The sequence below is a fragment of the Bos taurus genome, chromosome 11, assembly GCF_002263795.3.
Source record: "Bos taurus isolate L1 Dominette 01449 registration number 42190680 breed Hereford chromosome 11, ARS-UCD2.0, whole genome shotgun sequence".
NCBI lineage: Eukaryota > Metazoa > Chordata > Mammalia > Artiodactyla > Bovidae > Bos > Bos taurus.
In genome coordinates, this window is record NC_037338.1 from 44,878,095 (window position 1) to 44,905,277 (window position 27,183).

General features: G+C 46.8%; 1 protein-coding gene across 1 annotated transcript; it reads right to left on the minus strand.

Annotated features, from left to right (window-relative positions):
- Positions 1 to 4,326: 4,326 nt before the first annotated feature.
- Positions 4,327 to 23,333, minus strand: SULT1C2 (sulfotransferase family 1C member 2). The gene is made up of 8 exons (XM_005212731.5): positions 21,169 to 23,333; positions 12,292 to 12,465; positions 11,892 to 12,017; positions 10,876 to 10,973; positions 10,239 to 10,365; positions 9,703 to 9,797; positions 9,376 to 9,556; positions 4,327 to 7,335 (listed from the first exon to the last, which is right to left on the minus strand). The coding sequence occupies exons 1-8, from the start codon at positions 21,380 to 21,382 to the stop codon at positions 7,223 to 7,225; spliced, it is 1,128 nt and encodes a 375-aa protein (XP_005212788.1). The 5' UTR covers positions 21,383 to 23,333; the 3' UTR covers positions 4,327 to 7,222.
- Between the last annotated feature and the right edge of the window lie 3,850 nt (positions 23,334 to 27,183).

Sequence of the window (27,183 nt, forward strand, 5' to 3'; positions counted from 1 at the left end):
CAATTTACATTCCCACCAACAGAGTAGGAAGATTCCATTGTCTCTACACCCTCTCCATCATGTATTGTTTGTAAATTTTTTCTGATGATGGCCATTGTGACTGGTGTGAGGTGATACCTCATTGTAGTTTTTATTTGCATTTCTCTAATAATTAGTGATACTGAGCATCTTTTCATGCACCTCTTGGCCATCTGTATGTCTTTGTAGAAATGTCTGTTTGGGTCTTTGGACCATTTTTTGAGTTGTTTTTTGATATTGAGTTGTATGAGCTGTCGGTGTATTTCATCCGTTGCTTTGTTTGCAAATAGTTTCTCCCATTCTGAGGGCTGTCTTTTCATTTTGTTTATGGTTGCTTTTGCTGTGCAAAAGCATTTAAGTTTAATTAGGTCCCTTTTGCTTATTTTGGTTTTTAATTTCATTATTCTAGGCAGGGTGTTGGGAAAAGATCTTGTTGTGATTTATATCAAAGTGTGTCCTGTCTATATTTTCCTCTAAGAGTTTTGCGGTATCCTTACAGATAGACTTTTAAAAATCAAGGCATAATTAACAGACAGTAAGCAGCACAGAGCTTCAGTGTACAAATTGATGGATTCTCCCTCTGCACATGTCCTGTGACCTCCCCCAGGTCAACATGCAGAGCACCTCCACCACCTGCCCTCCTTTCCGTCCAAACCCTCACCACCTGTTCTGTATCTGTTCCCACGGGTGAGTGTCTCCCCGCGGGAACCTCCCCTTGGTTGCATCACACATTATCCTTGGTACCTGGTTGCCCCCTGGGCTCACCTTCCCCACCGCCACCTCTTGCTCCTTCCTACAGATTCTTCCTCCTCCTTATTCCACACTGGATGCCCCTACATTGGGAAGATATCCGCTCCCCCTACCTAAGTGTTCTCCTACCTTATGGGTATGTCCTTGCATCTTTATTTTAGGTTCCAAGAAGGGTGAGTGCTATGATCAGTATAAACCATAGAGGCAGATGACCTCTGCTTCTGAATTTTTCAAATTGGAGAAAACAAAGCAGTGAAGTCATTTCGGGGCAGGAATTTTTATAATCCAAGGAGGATAATGCAAATATTAGGCAATGTTTGTCTGTACCAAAGACACACAGAACCTTGCACGGTGTTGAACAAATAACCAGGGGGGTTTGAGCCAAGTAGAGCAACAGCTGAGTGACTGAACTGAACTGAACTGAGAGCAGCAACAGGTGGAGTAGAAACTGTTTTGTGTGGTGGTAGGTACTTGGAGGTAGTAATATTACATTGGTCTCATAAAGCAAGAAGCAAATCATGTCTGAGACCCAAAGAGGCTGTAGAGCCAGTTGCATAATTCTTGCCTCTGTGACGGGAAGAACACTGTTTTTCTGGGATGGGAAGGACACTGTTTTTCTTGGACTTTTCCGGCCATTGTGGTTCAGCTGGCTTATCTAATCTCAAGGATCCAGGAGCCAGTGCAGTTCCCACAGCCTGCAGAATGTGTGAATGTGTTTTGTGGACATGTGTGCAGGGTCATGTCTCGCAGCAGAGGGAGAGGATTCTAGTGGGCTTGCCTGTCTCTTTCATCACCCTTTTATGGGTTCGTGTTAGGACCCGTAAACGTGGGTGGGCCTGGACTGACTTGCCTAAGAGCTGGTACACAAAGGCTCCCTGGGCAGGGCTGGGGCCTTGTGTCTGGATGGGTCTGGCCGACTTTCCTCCCCTGAAGAGGAGACTCTGTTGAGTGTGGGACCCTCCCTGTTCACAGAAGCTTCTAAGGGCTGACTCCATGTTCCAGGCCGGTGGGACCGGTGTCATTCTGTAGAGTGGTCTGCAGGGGAGGGGAGAGGAGCAGAGGGTGAGCCAGGGGTGCAAGATAGAAAACCCTGGTGTACCCTCCAGAGTCTGCAGGTGAGAGCAGGTCCCTGGAGTGCCCTTTGGCAGATCCGAGGAGACCTGGGGCCAGGAAGCCCTATTCCTGGTTTGCACAAGCTCAGGACTTTTCTTCTTTGTTTGGTAAATAGAAGTGTTGATTCCTCCAGGTGCATCCTGGGTCCTCTAACTGTAGGGATTTGCTCAGGTCTCCTTTTTCTCCTAGTCTAAGAACTTAGATCTAAGAACTCTATCTGCTTCATTCCTTCCTTAAACTCGACTTTGCCCAAATTAACTCCTTGACCTCCTGGGTTCCCCAATCCAGAAGGTCTCCAAACCTCTCCCTTTGTGCTCACGCAGGTTTCCCTGGTGGCTCACATGGTGAGCTTACGATGCAGGAGACGCAGGTTTGACCCCTGGATCAGGAAGACCCCTTGGAGAAGGAAATGGCAACCCATTCCAGTATTCTTGCCTGGGAAATCCCATGGACAGAGGAGCCTGGAGGGCTACAGTCCATGGTGTCTCAAAGAGCTGGTCATGACTGAGTGACTGACTCTAACTGGCTACACAGAGGCTCCATCATGGTTGGTTGATTATATCACTGACCACCGGTGCCTGAACTCAGTTTCCAGCCATCCCACCCCTCCCCAGAGGTCCAGGGCCAGGCTCAAAGTTCTCACTCCTGATCACCCTCGTGTGGACTTTCCAAAAGTCAACACATTAATATAACAAAAGACTCTTTTGCTGCTAGGAAACCCCCAGGGTTTTAGGAGATCCATGCTAGGAATGAGATAAAGATCAAATATATGTATTTCTTATTATAAACTACAACATCACAGTAGCTATGATCATGGACCCCATTTTCCAGATGAGGAAGCTGAGGCAAGAGAGTGAGGCAGTGAGCACAGGCAAGTGACTGGCTCAGCTCAGCCCTGATCTGTGGCTCCAGGGCTTGTCCAGTGCATCAGGTCACCACTCCACCCCCACCCCCACCCCCACACCCCACTCGGTCCTGAAGACAAGCACAGGATGCCTTTGGGTTAAGGGTTATATTACTGACAGAACTGGGTTCTGTCTGCCAATCTGTTGACACCAGGTTGTGGTGAAGGCAAGTGCAGGGTTTATTGTAGGAGAATATCAAGCAAGGAGAACAGGCAGCTCATCCTCAATGCCCTGGGCCCGCCCTGCTCCCACCCCTCCACCCACAGAGCACATGCTGAAATGCCGGTTCTCAAGGCTTGAGGGGTTCTCAAGGCTCGTGGATTATGAAGAGCATCTTGGGCACTGTGGTCAAGACCTGTCTTCCTCTCACCTCCTCTGTGGCCCCTGAGCTCAGGTTCTTCCCTCTGTCCTGGAACAGGCGTGGCACCACCTCCACCACGAGCCTCTCCCCACATCCCCTCCCTTGGCTTGTCCTCTTTTCCTGGTCAAGGCCATTGCTGCAGCTTCTGGGGAGGCTAAACCCTCAGACCCAACCGCAGTTGATGAGCTCTGTGCTCCGAGAACCATGGCCACCCCTCTCTCACGTGTGAGGGTCCTCACTCTCCTGACCTTGGTCTCACTTCCCACCCAGCGGCCTCTGGGAGGATTCTTCCTCACTGCTGTGTCATAGGCATTTATGAAGCTGCTGTCCAGTCGTGAACCAATGAAGCATGGATGGAACTCTTTCTCAGATGAAATGTCTTCTTAAAATCACCCTTTCTGGCTGTTGACAAGTCCAGGCGTCCAGCCAGAGAGCATGCTACAGCCTCCTCATCTTGGGTTATTGCTTAAATACCCAACCCTGGGACGGGCGTTATTTCTACATCTCTGCTCCTGTGAGCTCTCCCTAGTGAGCTGTTGAGAGCTGGTCCAATTACAGACATTCTGTTTTTACCTGCAAGTCTGCATTCTGTTAGGACATTGGTTAGAATGTGCTCCAGTCAGCATGGGGTTTCCCTGGGTTTGTTGGAAAGGTGGATGTAGAGGTGACTTGCAGGTATTTTAACAACCTGCAGCCCATCTAAGGGCTTCCCAGGTTGCTCAGTGGTAAAGAACTTGCCTACCAGTGCAGGAGACATGAGAGACATGAGTTCGATCCCTGGGTGGGGAAGATCTCCTGGAGGAAGGCATGGCAACCCACTCTAGTATTCTTGCCTGGAGAATCCCATGGACAGAGGAGCCCAGTGGACTATAGTCCATGGGTCACAAAGAGTCTGATGTGATGAAGTGACATGGCACACATGCATACCCAGGTCATCTAATCTCCCAGAACAGATTTTTAAACCCTTTGATTCACTAAGACTGAAGTCCATGTGCTTGGTTCCTAGTTGTTGAGGAATAGGAAAGAGTTTAACTTAACAAACAAACCACAATGCAGTTTATGGGTTGGACTGTATCTGACTCTGGAACAAATCATTTTTTTAAAAAAACACTTCCTTCCCGTATACAAATAATTATTTTCTGTATTAATCATGTATAGAAACAAATAATAAAACATCAGTAAGAAAACATAGTCAATGAAATTTTTATTCCACTTTGTGTATAGACTCATTCCAGTTAAAAAGAAATCACAAGTCTATTTTACTAAAACAAAAGTGTCCAGAAAAAGTACAATTCAGACAGTGACTAAATCATACCACTCATGTAATATTTCATTTTCTTGATTCATTCTTGAGTTTTAAAACAAATAACTGACTATTAGAAAAGTAAATTTCAATTTTAAAGTTATTCAAAATCAGTAAACTATTTTCTTTGTGAACAAAACTTTGAACTCACTAAACAAAAATTTTATACATCAGAATTCACATCCATTTAAATTTTACCATTTTAAAATCAGAATACAAGCAAAAATTCCAAGGAGTCATGCAACTGACAGAGGTGAACAAATAAGTTCTGCTTCTCTGTCTTTAAACCAACTGTGCATCATTATTCATTCTGAATCCACCACTAAGTTTAGTTATAGAAATACTTCGGTATTGAAGGTTCCCTGATTGTACCTGAAGTGAGCTTGAAGAGTTGTGAACTGTTACAAACTCATCTGGCTGGGGGCTGGGGGTCCTCTTAGTTATCAATAATCTTCACAAAGAGGAGTAAGATGTGGAACCAAACAGAAAAAAATTATAATCTAAAATCTCAATCTGTGGGGGATAGAGACAACTTTTTAATGTAATAAAAAGCCACTGCTTTGAAGTTTCTGCTGCTGCTGCTAAGTCGCTTCAGTCGTGTCCGACTCTGTGCGACCCCATAGACGTTTACGTACCCATGATTAAAACTCAGTTGCTGTTGTCAGTTGTTGGGTTGTATCTGACTTTGTGATCCCATGGACTGCAGCACACCAGGCTCGTGTGTCCTTCTTTATCTCCTGGAGTTTGCTCAGACTCAAGTCCTTTGAATTGGTGATGCCATCTAACCGTCTTATCTTCTCGTAGTTCTTTTTCTAGTTGCTTTAGGTGTAAGTTTAGATTGTTTATTTTGCATTTTTCTCTTTTCTTGAGGTAAACTTGTATTGCTATAAACGTCCCTCTTAGAACTACTTTTGCTGCATCCCATAGATTTTGGGTCGTTGTATTTTTGTTGTCATCTGTTTCCAGGTATTTTTTACTTTCTTTTCTGACTCTTCAGTGCTGCTGCTGCATCGCTTCAGTCTTGTCTGACTCTGTGCGACCCCATAGACGGCAGCCCACCAGGCTCTGCCGTCCCTGGGATTCTCCAGGCAAGAACACTGGAGTGGGCTGCCATTTCCTTCTCCAATGCATGAAAGTGAAAAGTGAAAGTGAAGTTGCTCAGTTGTGTCCGACTCTTCGAGACCCCATGGATTGCAGCCCACCAGGCTCTTCCGTCCACAGGATTTTCCAGGCAAGAGTACTGGAGTGGGGTGCCATCGCCTTCTCTGGACTCTTCAGTGACTTGTTGGTTATTTAGAAGTGTGTAGTTTAGCCTCCATGTGTTTGTGTTTTTTAGTTTTTTTTTTCCTGTAGTTGATACCTAGTCTTATAGCGTTGTGGTCAGAAAAGATAAGGGTGGGATGATTTGAGAGAGTAGCATTGAATCATATACAGTATCATATGTAAAATAGATAGCCAGTGGGAATTTGCTAGATAACACAGGTAACTCAAAGCTGATGCTCTGTGACAACCTACAGGGGTCGGATAAGGTGGGCTGTGGGAGGAAGGTTCAAGAGGGAGGGGACATATGTATACCTTGGCTGATTCATGTTGATGTATGGCAGAAACCATCACAATATCATAATTATCTTCCAATTAAAAACTCAGTAGTAAACAAACAGTTGTTTAGAACTTCGGCCAATAGACCCTGCCCCGCCCTCCCCCCACCATGCCCGCAGCTGCGTAAGAGTATTTTATCCCTGACATTGTTGAGAATTGCCAGTGAAGGGTGGTAATGAAAAGTTAGAATTTCATTTGCCTTAATGCATCCTCACCGTTGGGTCCCCAGGTCAATGTCCCCACTGCCTTCAGCTTTAGATGACAGAAGTTGGGACTAAAAGCTGGAAACTGGTGACCTGCCATGTAACTACTTTCCTGTGGTCATACACCCTCATGCTATCCACTGGCACTCAAGCACTTTCTGCACACACCTTCCAGGCCAGGTGCTGCCTTAAGTGCTGGAGTGAATGTTGACTAATATGTGGGACCAGACACAAAAGACTTTACGATCTAGTGTGGGTACAGACAAGTGAATTGCTGAGTGTGGACAGAGCAGCAGAGGTAATGTGGGAGCGTGAAGGGCCCGGATGCTGACAGGGTCCCCGGAGGGCCCGGCATTTGGAGTGAGACTCTGGTGCCTCCAAATCTGACCACCGTGTCTGGGCTGACACTTGATGCCACTCCCCTGTCTCCTAGGTCCCTCTTCCATTAAAATTCACTGCCTGAGCTTTCTGTTTCCTATGCAACTCAGCACCAGGACTCCTTGGGTCAGGCATTAGCATCTGGTCCCTCCCCTTTGCCCCTCCCCTTTGTCCCAGGGAAGGACGTCAGAATGTGAATCCTCGGGACTGCGCACTGGCCCATCCTCCAGGTGTCCCTTCCCACAGTGACCAGGTGGGACCCAGGACCGAGCACAACTGGAGTTCCTGACGTCAGAGGTTTCATACTCTCAATAGAGATGTAGCCAAGTATTTGCACACGGACACTGAAAATATAATTATGTTACAGACTAGAGAACTAGGATGTACTTTCCAGAATAATGGAAATTTTAACAGTCCTTGCAGTATTCGAGTCTTGTATTTGACTTAGTTTATAAAGCTATCTAGTTTTTTACTTTGGAAAGAATGGTTGAGATGACTGCAGAGTTGGTGGACAGCCTGCTTTCCGAGGCTCTTGGGTCAGGATGAAGGATAAGGCTGTATCCTGATAGCTGCCTCTTTACTGCTATTTGGCTCAGAGCTCCGTGCAAAAGTTGATTGAGGTTCCTTTCATCTTTTGCCTGTAGATTTCATCAAATCTCTCATTCTGAGCCACCGTGAAGTGGTTTTTCCAATCCCCCACGATTCCTGGAAGGGGAAAGCCCAGACGAACATCACTGCTTGGGAGTCCTGGTGACCCAAGTGAAGAAGGGATGTGTGCCTGCATACTGCCTCACCCACATCCCTGGTGGTACCCCTCCTCCTGCTGCTCTTGGCTGAGATGCGCCCCGGAGCACCTGATCAGAGGTCAGGGCCCCTAAATCAGAGGACCATCAACCCAAAGGAGCTGCAACTGGGACCCACCCGAGGTCTGTTCACATGAAGGGCAACCATGGAGAAGTGAGAAAGCATGCGCTTCTAACACTCAGCCACTTGGGAGAATCTCCAAATGTCCACTGAGTAAAAGACTCCAGATACAAGACAGTCCACTGCCTGATTTGTTCAAGGGAGCCTAGGATCAGGCACAATGGGTGTGGGGATAGGGACAAGCACAGGGATCGTCTCTGGGGGCAGAGATGGCCTGGAGAGGGGCAGGAGAAGTGACTTTGTGAGGAGGAAGATGTTTAAGGCTTGATTAGGGTGCTGGTTGCATGTATGCACTCATCTATCAAGTCTTGTTAATTGTGTGCTGCAGTTCACTGGAGGTAAGTTCCAGCCCAAAGGAAAAAGATTTGGGGGAAAAATATGAATGAAGTACTATTTTTCACCCAACAGTAACTATGAAAATAATTTCAAAAGAGGGAAATACTCTGCCCCAACAGTGCCTCTTCTGGAAAATTATGCAAGAGAAGGAAGAGTATCAGGATGTGAGAACATAGGCACAGAGCAGTTTGCTGGAGTGTGATTCACAAAGACAAGGACTGAAAACAGCCAGAGTTGAGAGTCTGACTCCTGGGGAAGAGTTGATGAGTTATAATGCAGCTGGACATGAGCCCCCAGAGAGCTTCATGGTCCCACTGTGCCCTGCCCTTGTGGCGCATTTGAGACTCTAGTGAGGAATGTGTGTGGGGGACCTGCCTGAATTTTGTGGGGTTGGCTTTCACCGTGGTGCCTGTATTTCTGCAGAGCTGAGGGGAGGGGCTGCGGAAAGCTGGGCCACTCACCAGATCCTTACCTGAGACTACCCAAGGAGAGAAGTGGATTTGCTTGGCTTGTTTCAGTAACAGGGAAGCTGTTGTAGACTGGAAAATGCAGCAAAAGAAATCCAGTTGTGTGTGAAGAAAGAAGAAGAAAAGAAGTTGCAAAGCGACGGTCACCACAGCTGAGACTGTGCCGATAAAACTGCTACAGAGGGGCTTTGTGGAGCAGGGTTTTGGTAAAGAGAACTTTTAAAATGCGAATTTATGTTTTTATAATCACATATATTACTTTTTAAATTAAATGGTGATAAAGGGTTTTATTTTTTCCCTTTGAAAACATTGTGGCGTTGCTGTTGTTCAATTGCTAAGTCATGTTCGACTCTTGTGACCCCATGGACTGTAGCCTGCCAGGCTCCTCTGTCCATGGGGATTCTCCAGGCAAGAATACTGGAGTGGGTTGCCATTCCCTTCTCCAGGGGATCTTCCTGACCCAGAGACTGAACCCAGGTCTCCTGCATTGGCAGGTGGGTTCTTTACCGCTGAGCCTCCTGGGAAGCCCCCATAAAAAACATCAGCTGGGCCAATTAGGATCCCTCTCTTAGGATTTGGAATGAAGAAGTATTATGGAAGGAGGTAGATCTGAGCAGTAGTTGCCATTGAAAGTTATGCTGTTCAGCCATGATGAGACTGGCTGATGAGCAGACTGTGAAGCAGGAAGAAAAAGCAACGGGCAGTAAGGCAGGAAGCTGGTTGGTGGAGAAAAGCCCTCATCTTCTCTGTGTAGAACCTCGGAGCAAAGACCCAGACCTTGCTACTGCTGGGGTCCCAGGCCTCAGGCCAGGCATCCCCAAGATGTCTGGACTGGCCCCCAAAGGACCAGCGAGCTCTCCTCTCTGAGGGCCTCCAGCAGCAGGCATGATGCACGATGTACTGTCCTGGGACTGGTAAAGCCCAGCGCCCTCCTATCAGCAGGGCAGGTGCCATGCTACTGGGCAGATAGAATACTTGGTTTACACCCATCTCTGTGCAGTCTGTGCAGCCCACCCACCTTTCCTCATGAAGGGGGAGATGGACTGGTCCAGGATGGTCTTGGGAGCCGTGGAACGGTTGGTCATGGGGTTTGCCTTCATCTTCTCAAACGTCGTCTCCTGGACAATGGTGTCCAGCACGGCTCCATCCAAGTTCTTCTCCATGAACTTCATCACCTTCTGAATTTCCTGCTTTGGGTCCTGTGGGGAGAGTAACATGGCAGTGGAAGGGCGCATCATGTCAGAAGGTCACACTTGTTCCCCTGCCAAACGTGCAGCCTGGAAGCAGCCCAGGGTCTCTCAGAGCTGGGTCTGACATGGTCATTACCCACGTGGCCTCTACTCACCCTCTTGATGTCCTCATAGAAGAGAAAGAGCATCTGGACGTTGTCTCTCAGCTCCCACCAGCCTCTCACATGCTCGAACCAGGACCCCCATGCGACTGTAAGACACAGAGAACACAGCAGAGAGCCCATGCGGGGCCCTGCAAAGCCTTCCAATGCTCAGGGATGTGATTGACCTCAAGTGCATAGGAGAGAGAGGGAAACAGATTACCAGCCAGAAACATCCATGAGTTGTGAGCTGTTTGACGTGGGGGGTGAGGCGGAATGGGGCAGCCTCAGGGGAATTTATCCCAACCTGACTACCAATATGGCTTCACATATATTATCTGTCATCATAATGCCCTTATGATGGGACAGGGATGCTTTTGGAAATGGGAGACCCTGCTGGTCGGGTGGCCAGGAATAAAAGCTTCCGGATCTGGTGGGGACGTCTGCTGTGGCCGTGGGAGGACTCAGTGTCCTGGGGGGGTCACGTGGTGTCGGGGACCTGGCTGAGCCGCACGGCGGTGGTGGTGGCGAGATGGGAGGGGGCCCCCTACCTTTTCCACTGATGAAGGTTTCAAAGTACTGGTCCCAGGTGCCCGGGTCAGGAAGTGTCCGGTTCATCCTCTGGAAGTGGTAGTAGGAAACCAGACAGTCCTTGGCATTTCGAGCAACATAGAGGAACTTGAAGGAAAGAGTGTAGAGAGGGGGTGAAGTGGCATAGAGGGTGGTTTTCACAGGGTCACCAACGCTGAGCTGTCCCAGGGGGCCTGTGCCTGCTGCTCACCTGGCCTGTGCCGCTCACACTCCCCGGGGCCCCCACCTCCCTTCCTGGCTCCTCCCCACAAGGCACAAGCTGATTCCTTGTGGCCCTGTTGATCTCCTAGAACAATATTTATCCAGAAACCAGGACCTCCCGACAGACAGAAGCTGTGATAAGGGCTGTGATGGCCCCCAAATGCCTTCATCCTGGTCTCCCTGGAGGTCAGCTTCATGGTAACAGTGTGGTTACGTTCTAGGCCTCACGGGCTCTGTTGTTCCTGTGCTCAGTACCTCTGCTGTCTCCACCAGGCATCCCATGGGTTTCATCTCAACCGTGACCCTGGATCCTCAGCCCGGGAGGTGGGGAAGCACACATGACGGAGGATGTTTGGGGTTGGAGCATTCGCCCCCTCCATCCTGAGATGTTAATACCTTGCAGTTGCTTTCCCAGAAGGATGGAGGCAGCAGCTGGGCTGGGAAGTGGGTCCTTAGCACCCGGGGCCGGGGCATTGCTCTGGCCTTCTCCACACCTTTAAAGAGGTCAAGAGGAGGATCTTGTCCCACAAGCATCATAGGGGGACTTCTGTCCAGGGCTCTATCCAGAGTGTTGGTCACCTGCTTACCTTTCTGCTCTTGGGGCCTTTTGTGGGGGGACCATGGCCTTTACCTGCAGGTGGCACACACACTCTCAGCTGCAGGAGCTCAGTTTGGGGATGAGGAGCTGAGTTCCAGGGGAGAGGGGTCCCAGAGCACATGCCCCCATCCCCACCGACCTGCCCGGTGTGCTGGCTGTTTCCTTCCTCTGAGAACCGTGACCCTGATGGCCTATGGGTCCTGACTCCTACTCACTTCCTGGAGACACAAACCCGTCACCTGCCTTTGTGTGATCAACATGTTATGGGTGGGGGGAGAGTGCGTCCCTGAGATCAACAAGGCGTGACCTTCTCCCTAGAAGCAGCTGCTCCTGTGTGGGAATCAGATGCTGATGCAAATGCCTCTGCATTCTTAAGCCAACCGGACGATACTGTGATGAGGACACATGTCCTGGCTGCTGCTGCTGCTGCTGCTGCGAAGTCGCTTAATCGTGTCCAACTCTGTGCGACCCCATAGACGGCAGCCCACAAGGCTCCCCTGTCCCTGGGATTCTCCAGGCAAGAACACTGGAGTGGGTTGCATTTCCTTCTCCAATGCATGAAAGTGAAAAGTGAGAGTGAAGTTGCTCAGTCGTGTCCGACTCTTAACAACCTCATGGACTGCAGCCTACCAGGCTCCTCCGTCCATGGGATTTTCCAGGCAAGAGTACACATGTCCTGGCACCTGTGTCCAAACCCCCTGGAGGAGCTGGCAGGTGACCCTGGGCTCTGGGAGATGACCTGTTGGTCAATGCAGTGTCACTAGTCATAACCAGGGCCCTGGCCGGGGGTGAGGCAGCAGGGAGGAGCACTCACCGGAGGGCTGGGGCGGCCGGGCCCACTCAAGGAATGGGTGGCGGTGTTGGATGGCTGCCCGCTGACACTTGTCCACATCCCCACTGTGCTCAATCAAGTCCACAATTTCCTGGATCCACGTGGTCCCTGCGGCCAGATGGGGAGATGAGAGGCAGGAACTGGTCAGACAACTGCCTCCTGCACCCTGGTAGACTGATGGGTGTTCAAGTCAACCTCTCCCCCACCCAAGGGCTGACAGCCCAGCAGGTGGGCCCCCAGAGCTGTAAGCCCATAAACCCAGGGGCTCAAGCTCCCCAAGGAGCCTGTCCTTGGGGCAGGAGAGCAGGGCCCTCTGATCCCCACAGGCAACCCTCCAGGGACCGTGACCCCGAGGGAGCCTACTGACTCAGCCCACAGCTACCTGACTTAGGGTAGGTACAGATGAGGAGGTCGTCTGGCTGGGCCTCGAAGCCCTGGATCTGGTGCCAGTTGTCCACGGTGGTGGCTGGCAGGGGGATCCCTGCCACCTCCCCTAGTGAGGGCTGTGTCCCCGCCGTGGTCAGGGCCATGGGGTCTGGGGATGAGATGGCAGTCCCTATGGGCAGAGATAGAGGAGGTTTTTGAAAAATTGTGGTTCAGTACTCATAACATGACATTTACCATTTTATCCACTTGTAAGCGCAAGCTCGTTGTTGTGCAACTGACACCACCATCATCTCCAGAATGTCTTATCTTCCCAAAGTGATCAGATCAGTCACTCATTCGTGTCCAACTCTTTGCGACCCCATGAATCGCAGCACGCCAGGCCTCCCTGTCCATCACAAACTCCCGGAGTTCACTGAGACTCACATCCATCGAGTCAGTGATGCCATCCAGCCATCTCATCCTCTGTCGTCCCCTTCTCCTCCTGCCCCCAATCCCTCCCAGCATCAGGGTCTTTTCCAATGAGTCAACCCTTCACATAAAGTGACCAAAGTACTGGAGTTTCAGCTTTAGCATCATTCCTTCCAAAGAAATCCCAGGGCTGATCTCCTTCAGAATGCACCGGTTGGATCTCCTTGCAGTCCACGGGACTCTCAAGAGTCTTCTCCAATACCACAGTTCAAAAGCATCAATTCTTCAGCACTCAGCCTTCTTCACAGTCCAACTCTCACATCCATACATGACCACAGGAAAAACCATAGCCTTGAGTAGATGAACCTTTGTTGGCAAAGTAATGTCTCTGCTTTTGAATATGCTATCTAGGTTGGTCATAACTTTCCTTCCAAGGAGTAAGCGTCTTTTAATTTCATGGCTGCAGTCACCATCTACAGTGATTTTGAAGCCCCCCAAAATAAAGTCTGACACTGTTTCCACTGTTTCCCCATCTATTTGCCATGAAATGATGGGACCGGATGCCATGATCTTCGTTTTCTGAATGTTGAGCTTTAAGCCAACTTTTTCACTCTCCTCTTTCACTTTCATCAAGAGGCTTTTGAGTTCCTCTTCACTTTCTGCCATAAGGGTGGTGTCATCTGCATATCTGAGGTTATAGATATTTCTCCCGGCAATCTTGATTCCAGCTTGTGTTTCTTCCAGTCCAGCGTTTCTCATGATGTATTCTGCATATAAGTTAAATAAACAGGGTGACAATATACAGCCTTGACGTACTCCTTTTCCTATTTGGAACCAGTCTGTTGTTCCATGTCCAGTTCTAACTGTTGCTTCCTGACCTGCATACAGATTTCTCAAGAGGCAGATCAGGTGGTCTGGTATTCCCATCTCTTTCAGAATTTTCCACAATTTATTGTGATCCACACAGTCAAAGGCTTTGGCATAGTCAATAAAGCAGAAATAGATGTTTTTCTGGAACTCTCTTGTTTTTTCCATGATCCCAAAGTGAAACCACCCATTAAACACTAATTCCTCATCCCCTCTCCTGTCCCCAGCCCCCATGATTCTATGCTCTGTCTCTGTGGACCTGACTCCTCCAGGGACCTCACACAAGAGGAATCAGACAATGCTTGTCCATTGAGGACCTGCCATAATGTCCTCAAGATCCATCCATGTTGTAGCAGATGTCAGAATTTCCTTCCTTTCTGAGAGTGAATTCATCCTCAGAAAGCACTGCATTTCATTTATTTATTTATTTTTGGCTGAGTACCAATTTATTATGTAAAACATGAACATTGTTCATATAAAAGCTCAACAGCTAGTTAGAAGATATGGTGGTAGAAAAGATCTTGTTTACAACAACAGAAAAGAAAAATCCAAATATAAATGTATATATACATATAAATTATGTATATAAACACAGGTATTGAGTTTCACAAAGAATCTATAAGATATAAATTTTTTTTTAAGATATAAATTTTTTTATGTGGACCATTTTTAAAGATGTCTATTGAATTTGTTACAATATTGCTGTTGTTTTATATTTTGTCTTTTTTTTTTTTTGGCTGAGAGGCATGCGAAATCTTAGTTCTCTGACCAGAGATTGAACTTGAACCCACATCAAAGGTGAAGTCTTCATCACTGGACTATCAGGGAAGTCATTATAAATCTTTATTCATATAAATAAATGAAATTTGTCATTCCCGTGAGGTGCAGAGGAAAAAAAAGAAAAGACGTACATAAGTGGAAAGACAATTGCATAGAAAATCTCAACATCAGGGATTTAACACATTCCCAGTAAAAATAACAACAGAACTGTTTGTAAACGAACAAGCTGATTACGACTGAATTTTATTCATTCATTCATGCATGGACCCTTTCAACTTTTAATTGTTGAGAATGAAGCTGCTATGAACATGGGTGTACAAATATCTCTTCAATACCCTGCTTTCCTCTTGAGAAACCTTTATGCAGGTCAGGAGGCAACAGTTAGAACTGGACACAGAACAACAGATTGGTTCCAAATAGGAAAAGGAGTACGTCAAGGCTGTATACTGTCACCCTGCTTATTTAACTTATATGCAGAGTACATCATGAGAAATGCTGGGCTGGATGAAGCACGAGCTGGAATCAAGATTGCCGGGAGAAATATCTATAACCTCAGATATGCAGATGACACCACCCTTATGGCAGAAAGTGAAGAGGAACTCAAAAGCCTCTTGATGAAAGTGAAAGAGGAGAGTGAAAAAGTTGGCTTAAAGCTCAACATTCAGAAAATGAAGATCATGGCATCCGGTCCCATCATTTCATGGCAAATAGATGGGGAAACAGTGGAAACAGTGTCAGACTTTATTTTTTTGGGCTCCAAAATCACTGCAGATGGTGACTGCAGCCATGAAATTAAAAGACGCTTACTCCTTGGAAGGAAAGTTATGACTGACCTAGATAGCATATTCAAAAGCAGAGACACTACTTTGCCAACAAAGATTCGTATAGTCAAGGCTATGTTTTTTCCACTGGTCATGTATGGATGTGAGAGTTGGACTGTGAAGAAGGCTGAGCGCTGAAGAATTGATGCTTTTGAACTGTGGTGTTGGAGAAGACTCTTGAGAGTCCCTTGGACTGCAAGGAAATCTAACCAGTGCATTCTGAAGGAGATCAGCCCTGGGATTTCTTTTTTTTTTTTTTTTAGCCCTGGGATTTCTTTGGAAGGAATGATGCTAAAGCTGAAACTCCAGTACTTTGGTCACTTTATGTGAAGGGTTGACTCATTGGAAAAGACCCTGATGCTGGGAGGGATTGGGGGCAGGAGGAGAAGGGGACGACAGAGGATGAGATGGCTGGATGGCATCACTGACTCAATGGACGTGAGTCTCAGTGAACTCCGGGAGTTTGTGATGGACAGGGAGGCCTGGCGTGCTGCGATTCATGGGGTCGCAAAGAGTTGGACATGACTGAGCGACTGAACTGAACTGAACTGAACTGACCCTGCTTTCAGTCTTTTTGGGTAAATATCCAAAAGTGGGATTGCTGGACCATTTATGAGTCTATATTCTCTCTTCTGAGGACCTGCCATCCCATCGCCCACAGTGGCTGCACTTTTACATCCCCACCGAAGGTATATGAGGTTTCTGATTTCTTTTCATCCTCACCAACACTTGTTATTCTCTGTTGTTGTTTTGTTTTGTTTTTTAATGTAATAGCAGCCAGCCTAAAGAGTGTGAGGTGACATCTCATTGTGCTTTTGAGTTTCATTTCCCCCCAAATGTGCTCATTTGTCATTTGTATGTTTCCTCTGGAGAACGTCTATTTCAGTTCTCTGTCCGATTTAGAATCACGTTGTTTGTTTTTGTTGTTCTGTTGAAAGAGTCTTAAATGCATGAAATGAGAAAGGCAGGAGGAGCTGCCGCTATTTCCTAGGATAGCTGGCTACTGTGATTCCAGAGATGTTGTCTGCTGCCACTAGGGACAGTGGCAATAGTCAGGATCTAACAGTGGGCTGACGTCTATGGGGTCGCACAGAGTCGGACACAACTGACACGACTTAGCAGCAGCAGCAGCAACAGTCACTGGATACTTAGATTCACATGTGCTTGGCTGAATACCTTGTACTTGTTAACTCATTCTGACTCTTGAATAAAATGAAAGGGTCCTTCCAGGATAGTTAGGGAATTTGAAATGGAAATGTATGCACTGCCATATTTAGAATGGATGACCAACAAGGACATACTGTCTAGCACAGGGAACTCTGTTCAATGTTATGTGGCGGCCTGGATGGGAGGGGAGTCTGGGGAGAATGGATACATGTATATGTATGACTAAGTCCCTTTGCTGTTCACCTGAAACGATCACATTTTTAATCCACTATACCCCAGTACAAAATAAAAAGTTTAAAAGAAATGAAAGGCAGGAGAAGCTGCCTTCTCTTCCTGCCATCTCCTTCCTGAAGATGAGCCTATAAACGGTTATTGGAAATTGAGTGGGGGCCTGGTGCAGCTGCTCTGGGGAGCTGGTGGGAGGCTAGTGCTCACCACACCCAGGCCTGCCATTAAGGGGTTCCTGACCTCAGAGCAAGCCCAGCCCTTCAGAATGGAGACTGAGGGGCAGCTGTGTTTGCAAAGTGTCAGAGAAAGTAGAGTTTGGACAAAAGTCCTGAGATTATGGTAGGTTTCAGGAGGGAGGAGGGAAGAGAACAAAGCTTCTAATGGGCCTTTCACGGTAGGTCTTCTACAAACTTTTCTCTTTTAATTTGTAAATGAATCAAGGATTTATTAGGAAGGAGTGTTAACACCCTCACACAAGTAAGGCTGCTCAGAGCCTCTTGAACAATACTTGCTCAGGATTGCAGCCAAAGCCTGCCTGGTAATCCACATTCCTTCATTAAGAATTACCTCTTATATGCAAAAAAAAAAAAAAAGTATGTATACATATGCTTATCAGAATCACTTTGCTGTGCAGCAGAAATTAGCACATTGTAAATCAATTACACTTCAGTTATAAAAAAAAAAATTACTAGGATTTCCCTGGTGGTCCAGTGGTTAAGAATCCACCTGCCAATGCATGGGACACAAGTTCAATCCCTGGTCCAGGAAGATTCCACATACTACGAGGCAACTAAGCCCATTTGCTGCAGCTACTGAAGCCCATGTGCTCTAGAGCCTGTGCTTTGCAACAAAAGAAGCCACTATCATGATAAGCCTGCACACAGCAACTAAAGAGTAGCTCCCGCTCACCACAACTAGAGAAAGCCTGTGCACAGCAACGAAGACTACTGCAACCAAAAATAAATATAAAAAAAGAACTACTCTTTTCATTATGAATATAAACATATATGTTACATAAAATTTAAAGTAAGCCCAGATACACAAGGAAAAAAAACCTATTGCATGAGTTGTTATTATTTTGATATATTTCTTTTTTTAAACACATATTGTGTTAGGTAGAATAATAGCCCCAAAGGTATCCAAGTCTTAATTTTTGCTCCTTCCACTGTCTGGTGAAGGGACTTTGCAGATGGAATTAGGGTTAAGGATACGAAAGCCATAGGCTTGTCCTGGGTTATCTCGGGCAGAGGGGCTAACATGATCCCAAGGACGGATAGAAGAGAGCAGGAGGCATGGAAAAGCCAATTGAGGGATGCGGTAGCCCAGGAGGCCAGAGGGACTCAAAGCCTGGTGGGACACCCAGAACACCACTGACTGAAGCGGGAGGGGACAGGAGCCCAGGGACGGTCCCAGGGAGCTGAGAAGGACCCCCAGCCGACAGTGCAGGGACGTGGACCTTGGCCCGCGGTCATAGGGGCTGAATTCTGCCAACAGAAAGCATGAGTCCCAAGCCAGTGCTCCTAGGACCTGCAGGAAGGGTCATGGTCCTGCTGGCACCATGGTTCTGACCTGAGATGCCTGCTTGGAGTTCCCACTTCCAAAATCATCAGATGATTAGTGTGTGCCCTCTCAAGTGGCCGAGTTTGTGGTGCTCTGTCTCTGTGGCAATGGCATTCACTCACTGGTCACCTTTATAGACGGATGCCGTCCCTACCAGGTTCATATGCTGAAGCTCTAATCTCCAGGGCTTCAGTGTGTGACTGCATTTGCAAACAAGACTTTAAGGGGGTGACTGAGTTAAGGTGAGGCCAGTAGGGTGGCCCTTCTCCAACCTGTGTGTTCTTGTTAGAGCTGGAGATTAAAGCCAGGGCTGTCGCTGCACAGAGTGATGGCTGGGTGAGGAACAGCCTGCGTACCCAGGAGAGAGACCTCGGGAGAGACCAGGCCGGCCACATCCGGGCCCTCCACCTCCAGAGCTGTGACAAAACACCTTTCTGTTGTGTAACCTGCTTAGTCTGTGGTATGTGGTTACGACAGCCCAAGGGGACTATGACAAAGGTCTTTGCTGAAGCTTAGAAACCAACTGTTTAGTTTTAAATCATAAATGGAGGGAAAGAGTAAATGGTTCTTCCTGACTTTTCTATATGACTGTTCTGCTGAATAGTTAATAGCAGATAAAAGAAGTTTCTCTTCATAGAATCATTCTAGCCAATAGATGAATAATAAATCATAGAATTGTAATGTTGCCTTGCAGCCCAAAGTGGTGAAAGAAGCTAGGCATTTAACATTCGTGGTTTCTGACATCCCGGAAAGAAAGACAAGCAGACACTGCACCCCTTGGTGATGGACATGAATCCTACGATGTGGTTCTGCCCCAAACATGAACCTGGTTAAGCCTCAAAATCCAGCACCAAAAATATCTCTACCTTTTTAGGCTCATTAAAATTCTTTCTGGCTTGAGCTAATCAGTCCTGTCTACATAGCCACACCTACATTACTAACAGTAAAGATTAAAAAAGTAAACCAATGAGTTAAGTAAAGGATTTCTTTTAAGCCATATCCTCACCTTCAAGTCTCAGCTGAAAATCAGAGCCCAGAGGCTGGACCAAGGGTCAGGGAGCTCAGAGGACACTTTCCAAGGATGTGGCCAGCTGCCCGGATGGCAACTGCCAAGGCTCAAATTACCTGAGTCAGGGGTCCTAGGGCTTGTAGGAGGTGGGGACCTCGTGGGGGGCTCGTGTTCCCCATGTGGTAACCCGGAACTTTTTGCTGTCAGGGGCACAAGCAGCTGCCCCAGAATTTTTTAGTCAAAGTTACTTAAGAAATAGGTGATATAAGAAAGACACTGACTCACTCTGTCCCCCTTAAAGATAAATCCCCCGGGTGAAGGGCCCTCCACTTCCCCATATAAGAGGATGAAGCATCCTTACCTCCAGAGACCTGGATTCAGGGCCAAGAAGGCTGGGTAAATAAACCTACTTCCTTCTTCCTGATGGTGATACTTTCTCATCAATTTACTGCATGCCCCAAACTCTTTCTCTGTCAGTTACTCACAAATTTGTTTGTTATTCACAAATTTATTTCTTTGTCTAAAGCTGTAAAAGCTGTCAATTTGTCACTTCTTCAAGTCTCATATTTCTATGGGATCCTGTGTGTAAAAATTAAATTAGTTTTTTCTCCTGTTAACCTGTCTTATGGGCTTCCCCGCTAGCTTAGATGGTAAAGAATCTGTCTGCAGTGTGGGAGACCTGGATTCTGTCTCTGGTTTGGGAAGATCCCCTGGAGGAGGGCATGGCAACCCACTCCAGTATTCTTGCCTGGAGAATCTCCATGGACAGAGGAGTCTGGCAGGCTACAGTCCATGGGGTTACAAAGAGTTGGATATGACTAAACGACTAAGCTCACAGCAACCTGTCTTATGTCAAGTGTGTGATGAGACTGGCTCTTGTTCTTCAGTTGGGATTATTTTACCTTAATCCTGGGTGGGATGGGGGCCAGTTGCCATGATTTTTCTGCTCCCTTTTAGTTAATTGACAGGATTCTTACTACCTTAACTGAGAACTCTGCAATTCCATGATTGGACTTTTAAGATTGAAGTATAATTGACATGCAATGTTATATTAGTTTCATCGTAATTGTATTTTGATTTTGGTTCAATGCTCCAGGATAGCAGTGGCTCCATGATGGAGCGGAGGAAAGCACCTTTCCAGTAAGCAGAACTGTTCCACAGGATGTATGGCTCCTCATTCTACACCATAAACTAGATGTTCACAACACTGTACAACGTGGGTGGATCTTGAGGGAATTGTGTGAAGTCAGGTAAGACACACAAAGACAAACGCTGTATGGAATCACTTCATGTGGGATCTTTAGACAATGTCAAACTCACAACAGAGTCAAAGTGTAAAATGGTGGTGCCAGGAGGAATAGGGAGATGCTGGTCAAAAGACACAAACTCCCAGTTAAAAGAGGAATGTGTGTACTGAGTCGTGCCACTTGTGTTCGACTCTTGGCAACCCCAGGACTGTAGCCTGCCAGGCTCCTCTGTCCATGGGATTTCCTAGGCAAGAATACTGGAGTGGTTTGCCACGCCCTCCTCTAGGGGCTCTTCCCAACCCAGGGATCAAACCCGCGGCTCTTATGTCTCCTGTACTGACAGGCGGGTTCTTTATCACTAGTACTACCTGGGAAGCCCATAAATTGTGGGATTTAATGCAAAGCATGGTGGCTAGAGTTAACAATACTTGTCAAATACTTGAAAGTATATAATAAACGTTCTCACCGCAAAGAATTGTAATTATGTGACACTCTGGTGGGGGTTATTTTGTGATGTGTACCTGTGTCAAATGGACACATTCTATACCTTAAACTTACACCATGTAACATACTAATTATATATGAACACATCTAGAATATAAGTTAAAAAAAACATCTTTCATTAGTCAAGATCATCTAACTGTGTTCTTGCTTTTTAAGGGCTAACAATCACACCACCATCCAAATTAATACCATTTTGTTTTCAATGTTTCAATCCATTTCATCTGAAGGACTAACTGAAGGAAGATTCGTAAGTCTATCCTCTCTGCGTTTTTATTACTCACAGTTGGCGTCTCCAGGTGAGCAGACTGGGGACTGGGTCCTGGTTTGGCAGAGGGAGACTTGAGCGTGCCGCAGGCCGTCTGAGCTCAGCTGAGGACGGGCAGCAGGAGGTCCGGTGACCTTGGGCCTCTCCTCAAGGCACGTGGGCTCATGCTCAGCGCTGCTGCCGCCTGGGCCTGACACAGCTTCCTTGTCCAGGGACTGGCCTCCTCTCATCAGGGCTCTGACTCAGCGTTTACTCTCGATAGCACTGACACACCTGGTACAGAGCCGGGCTTCTGTCCTTTGGGGACCAGTGGCCACTAGGTGCCTTGTCTCCAGTGTGGGGGGATGGGACTGAGAGCACAGCTTTGTGGACATCAGGCCACAGCAAGAGGACGAGCCTTCTCTCCATTTCTTGGGAGACTTAAGGGGCCACTGCGGATGACTATTAGCTTGAATACTTGCTCCTAGAATCTCTATAAGGTTTTAGGAAGATGCCAAGTGCTGGGGAGGTGGCAGGGGAAGCTGGAGATTCTGTACAAAGATGAGGGGCCCTCAGAAACCAAGGAGAGAGAACAAAAAGAGGTACTGAGATTCTGTAGTAGACTGGGGGCTGCCATCACCATCAGTCCATCATCCATCCATCCATCAGCCATTCATGTACCCATCTATCATCCATCCACCCATCCATCCATCCATCAATCATCTGTTCATCTATCATCCATCCACCCATCCATCCATCCATCAATCATCTGTTCATCTATCATTCATCCACCCACCCATCTGTCCATCATCTGTCCATCATTTGTCCATCCATCCACCATCCATCCATTCATTCTTGCACCCATCTATCATCCACCCATCCACCTATCTGTCCATCCATCCATCCATTCATGTACTCATCTATCAGCCATCTGTCCATCGATCCATCCCTCCATCCATCCACATGGAAGGTGAGGAAGAGGGAGTCTGGATCCAGGAGGCCCTGTGGGGTGTCTCAGTGTTACCACACCCCATGCTCAAGGTCAATGGAAAACAACAGCAACCTCTCCCAGGAGGACAGCTCATGACCCAGACATTTCAGCATGGAACCCTGAGGCCCCAGGTCAGAATCATGGCAGCAAACTCCTCTCTGGAGGTAAAGTGGCATCAGAGTGGGTGGTGGGAGAGGCAGTTACAGAGACAAGGGTTGTGGTCAGCAGATGAGTTCCTCCTTTTTGTGTTATGTGTGTGTTTACATACAAATATCTTTATTTCCTTCCCTACTGTGCCCTTTATCATGTAACATATGATGCATTGACTTTCCATCATATTATTTAAGTATTAATTTTATATTATAACATCAGTTTGAGCAAGCTCCAGAGTTGGTGATGGACAGGAAAGCCTGATGTGCTGCAATCCATGGGGTCACAAAGATTTGGACACGACTAGGAGACTGAACTGAACTGAACATCAGAGTATATAAGTTATGAGAAATCAAGGAGAAAAATGCCCAGGAAAGCCATGCTTCCATGAATAGAGGTAGACCTGAGGGGCAGTAGACAGTATGTGAGGATGGGGTGGGGACGAGTCGGGAGGGACTCAGGCTATAAACGTCTCCGAGTCTGAGGGGCCAGAGGTCGGACAGTGGGACTGTCTCCCTAGAAGCTGGAAAGAACAGCCCTGGAGAAGGTTGGGGGTATGGGAGCAATCCACAGAGGTGGTATTTAGAGTTTCAGAAGAGAGTGGAGTGTGTATTCACGTTGAATTCCAAATCTATAGGTTCCAGGTACAGGAAGCTTAGGTTGGCTGCCTATAGTCTTTGGTCTCCTCCTTATAAAAAAGCCCATTGTCTCAAAAAGAAATGTATTAATCAACATACTAATGTATTAATCAACATCAGATCAGATCAGATCAGTCACTCAGTCATATCCAACTCTTTGCGACCCCATGAACTGCAGCACGCCAGGCCTCCCTGTCCATCACGAACTCCCGGAGTTCACTCAGACTCACGGCCATTGAGTCAGTGATGCCATCCAGCCATCTCATCTTCTGTCGTCCCCTTCTCCTCTTGCCCCCAATCCCTCCCAGCATCAGAGTCTTTTCCAATGAGTCAACTCTTTGCATGAGGTGGCCAAAGGACTGGAGTTTCAGCTTTAGCATCGTTCCTTCCAAAGAAATCCCAGGGCTGACCTCCTTCAGAATGGACTGGTTGGATCTCCTTGCAGTCCAAGGGACTCTCAAGTCTTTTCCAACACCACAGTTCAAAAGCATCAATTCTTCGGCGCTCAGCCTTCTTCACAGTCCAACTCTCACATCCATACATGACCACAGGAAAAACCATAGCCTTGAGTAGACGGACCTTTGTTGGCAAAGTAATGTCTCTGCTTTTGAATATGCTGTCTAGGTTGGTCATAACTTTCCTTCCAAGGAGTAAGCATCTTTTAATTTCATGGCTGCAGTCACCATCTGCAGTGATTTTGGAGCCCAGAAAAAAAAAGTCTGATACTGTTTCCACTGTTTCCCCATCTATTTCCCATGAAATGATGGGACCGGATGCCATGATCTTCATTTTCTGAATGTTGAGCTTTAAGCCAACTTTTTCACTCTCCACTTTCACTTTCATCAAGAGGCTTTTGAGTTCCTCTTCACTTTCTGCCATAAGGATGGTGTCATCTGCATATCTGAGGTTATTGATATTTCTCCCGGCAGTCTTGATTCCAGCTTGTGTTTCTTCCAGTCCAGCGTTTCTCATGATGTACTCTGCATATAAGTTAAATAAACAGGGTGACAATATACAGCCTTGATGAACTCCTGTTCCTATTTGGAACCAGTCTGTTGTTCCATGTCCAGTTCTAACTGTTGCTTCCTGACCTGCATACAAATTTCTCAAGAGGCAGATCAGGTGGTCTGGTATTCCCATCTCTTTCAGAATTTCCCACAATTTATTGTGATCCACACAGTCAAAGGCTTTGGCATAGTCAATAAAGCAGAAATAGATGTTTTTCTGGAACTCTCTTGCTTTTTCCATGATCCAGCAGATGTTGGCAATTTGATCTCTGGTTCCTCTGCCTTTTCCAAAACCAGCTTGAACATCAGGAAGTTCATGGTTCACATATTGCTGAAGCCTGGCTTGTAGAATTTTGAGCATTACTTTACTAGTGTGTGAGATGAGTGCAATTGTGCAGTCATTTGAGCATTCTTTGGCATTGCCTTTCTTTGGGATTGGAATGAAAACTGACAATTTCCAGTCCTGTGGCCACTGCTGAGTTTTCCAAATTTGCTGGCATATTGAGTGCAGCACTTTCACAGCATCATCTTTTAGGATTTGGAATAGCTCAACTGGAATTCCATCACCTTCACTAGCTTTGTTCGTAGTGATGCTTTCTAAGGCCCACTTGACTTCACATTCCAGGATGTCTGGCTCTAGGTGAGTGATCACACCATCGTGATTATCTGGGTCGTGAAGATCTTTTTTGCACAGTTCTTCTGTGTATTCTTGCCACCTCTTCTTAATATCTTCTGCTTCTGTTAGGGCCATACCATTTCTGTCCTTTATCGAGCCCATCTTTGCATGAAATGTTCCTTTGGTATCTCTGATTTTCTTGAAGAGATCCCTAGTCTTTCCCATTCTGTTTTTTTCCTCTATTTCTTTGCATTGGTCGCTTAGGAAGGCTTTCTTATCGCTTCTTGCTATTCTTTGGAACTCTGCATTCAGATGCTTATATATTTCCTTTTCTCCTTTGCTTTTCACTTCTCTTCTTTTCACAGCTATTTGTAAGGCCTCCCCAGACAGCCATTTTGCTTTTTTGCATTTCTTTTCCATGGGGATGGTCTTGATCCCTGTCTCCTGTACAATGTCACGAACCTCCTTCCATAGTTCATCAGGCACTCTGTCTATCAGATCTAGTCCCTTAAATCTATTTCTCACTTCCACTGTATAATCATAAGGGATTTGATTTAGGTCATACCTGAATGGTCTAGTGGTTTTCCCTACTTTCTTCAGTTTAAGTCTGAATTTTGCAATAAGGAGTTCATGGTCTGAGCCACAGTCAGCTCCTGGTCTTGTTTTTGCTGACTGTATAGAGCTTCTCCATCTTTGGCTGCAAAGAATATAATCAATCTGATTTCGGTGTTGACCATCTGGTGATGTCCATGTATAGAGTCTTCTCTTGTGTTGTTGGAAGAGGGTGTTTGCTATGACCAGTGCATTTTCTTGGCAAAACTCTATCAGTCTTTGCCCTGCTTCATTCCGTATTCCAAGGCCAAATTTGCCTGTTACTCCAGGTGTTTCTTGACTTCCTACTTTTGCATTCCAGTCCCCTATAATGAAAAGGACATCTTTTTTGGGTGTTAGTTCTAAAAGGTCTTGTAGGTCTTCATAGAACTGTTCAACTTCAGGTTCTTCAGCATTACTGGTTGGGGCATAGACTTGGATTACTGTGATATTGAGTGGTTTGCCTTGGAAATGAACAGAGACCATTCTGTTGTTTTTGAGATTGCATCCAAGTACTGCATTTCGGACTCTTTTGTTGACCATGATGGCCACTCCATTTCTTCTGAGGGATTCCTGCCTGCAGTAGTAGATATAACGGTCATCTGAGTTGAATTCACCCATTCCAGTCCATTTGAGTTCGCTGATTCCTAGAATGTCGACATTCACTCTTGCCATCTCTTGTTTGACCACTTCCAATTTGCCTTGATTCATGGACCTGACATTCCAGGTTCCTATGCAATATTGCTCTTTACAGCATCAGACTTTGCTTCTATCACCAGTCACATCCACAGCAGGGTATTCTTTTTGCTTTGGCTCCATCCCTTCATTCTTTCTGGAGTTATTTCTCCACTGATCTCCAGTAGCATATTGGGCACCTACTGACCTGGGGAGTTTCTCTTTCAGTATCCTATCATTTTGCCTTTTCATACTGTTCATGGGGTTCTCAAGGCAAGAATATTGAAGTGGTTTGCCATTCTCTTCTCCAGTGGACCACATTCTGTCAGATCTCTCCACCATGACCCGCCCGTCTTGAGTTGCCCCACAGGCATGGCTTAGTTTCATTGAGTTAGACAAGGCTGTGGTCCTAGTGTGATTAGATTGACTAGTTTTCTGTGAGTATGGTTTCAGTGTGTTTGCCCTCGGATGCCCTCTTGCAACAGCTACCGTCTTACTTGGGTTCCTCTTACCTTGGGCGTGGGGTATCTGTTCACGGCTGCTCCAGCAAAGCGCAGCCATTGCTCCTTACCTTGGACGAGGGGTATCTCCTCACTGCTGCCCTTCCTGACCTTCAACGTGGGACAGCTCCTCTAGGCCCTCCTGGGCCCACGCAGCCAGGTGCATGGTCACTCGCTCAGTCGTGTCTGACTCTTTGGACTGTAGCTCCTCTGTCCAGGGGATTCTTCAGGCAAGAATACTGGAGTGGGTTGCTGTACCCTCCCCCAGGGATCAAACCTGTGCCTCTTGTGTCTCCTGCATTGGCAGATGGGTTCTTTACTAAATAAATAAGTAGCACCACTTGAGAAGCCCCATTAATCAACTCCAATATAAAATAAAAAAGTAAGCAAAATAAATGTTTGGTGGAATTCACCTGTGGAGAATAGAAAAGCAAATGCCTGGGGACTAGTTGACGGTGGTACCTGCTCTCCCTGCTGACAGCTGACACACTGGTCACGATTTCCAGAAACAATGCTGACGTCCAAGACCTCTCATTGGAAGTGGACAGCCTTCCTGTGTGAAGATTGTTTAGATTGCTTCATGATTTCAAAGTGGTTTTTTCAATTTTAGATCCATGTAGAGAAAACTGTTTTCCCAGGTGGCTCATTGGTAAAGAACCTGCCCTCCAATACAGGAGACACAGAACATGGGGGTTCAAACCCTGCGTTGGGAAGATCCCCTGGAGGAGGGCATGAAACCCAGTCCAATATTCTTACCTGGAAAATCCCATGGAGAGAGGAGTCTGGTGGAGTGTAGTCCATGGGGTTGCAAAGAGTCGGACATGACTGAGAAACTAACACTTTCACGGACATAACTGCATACCAACCTGAATGCCCCAGAGCTG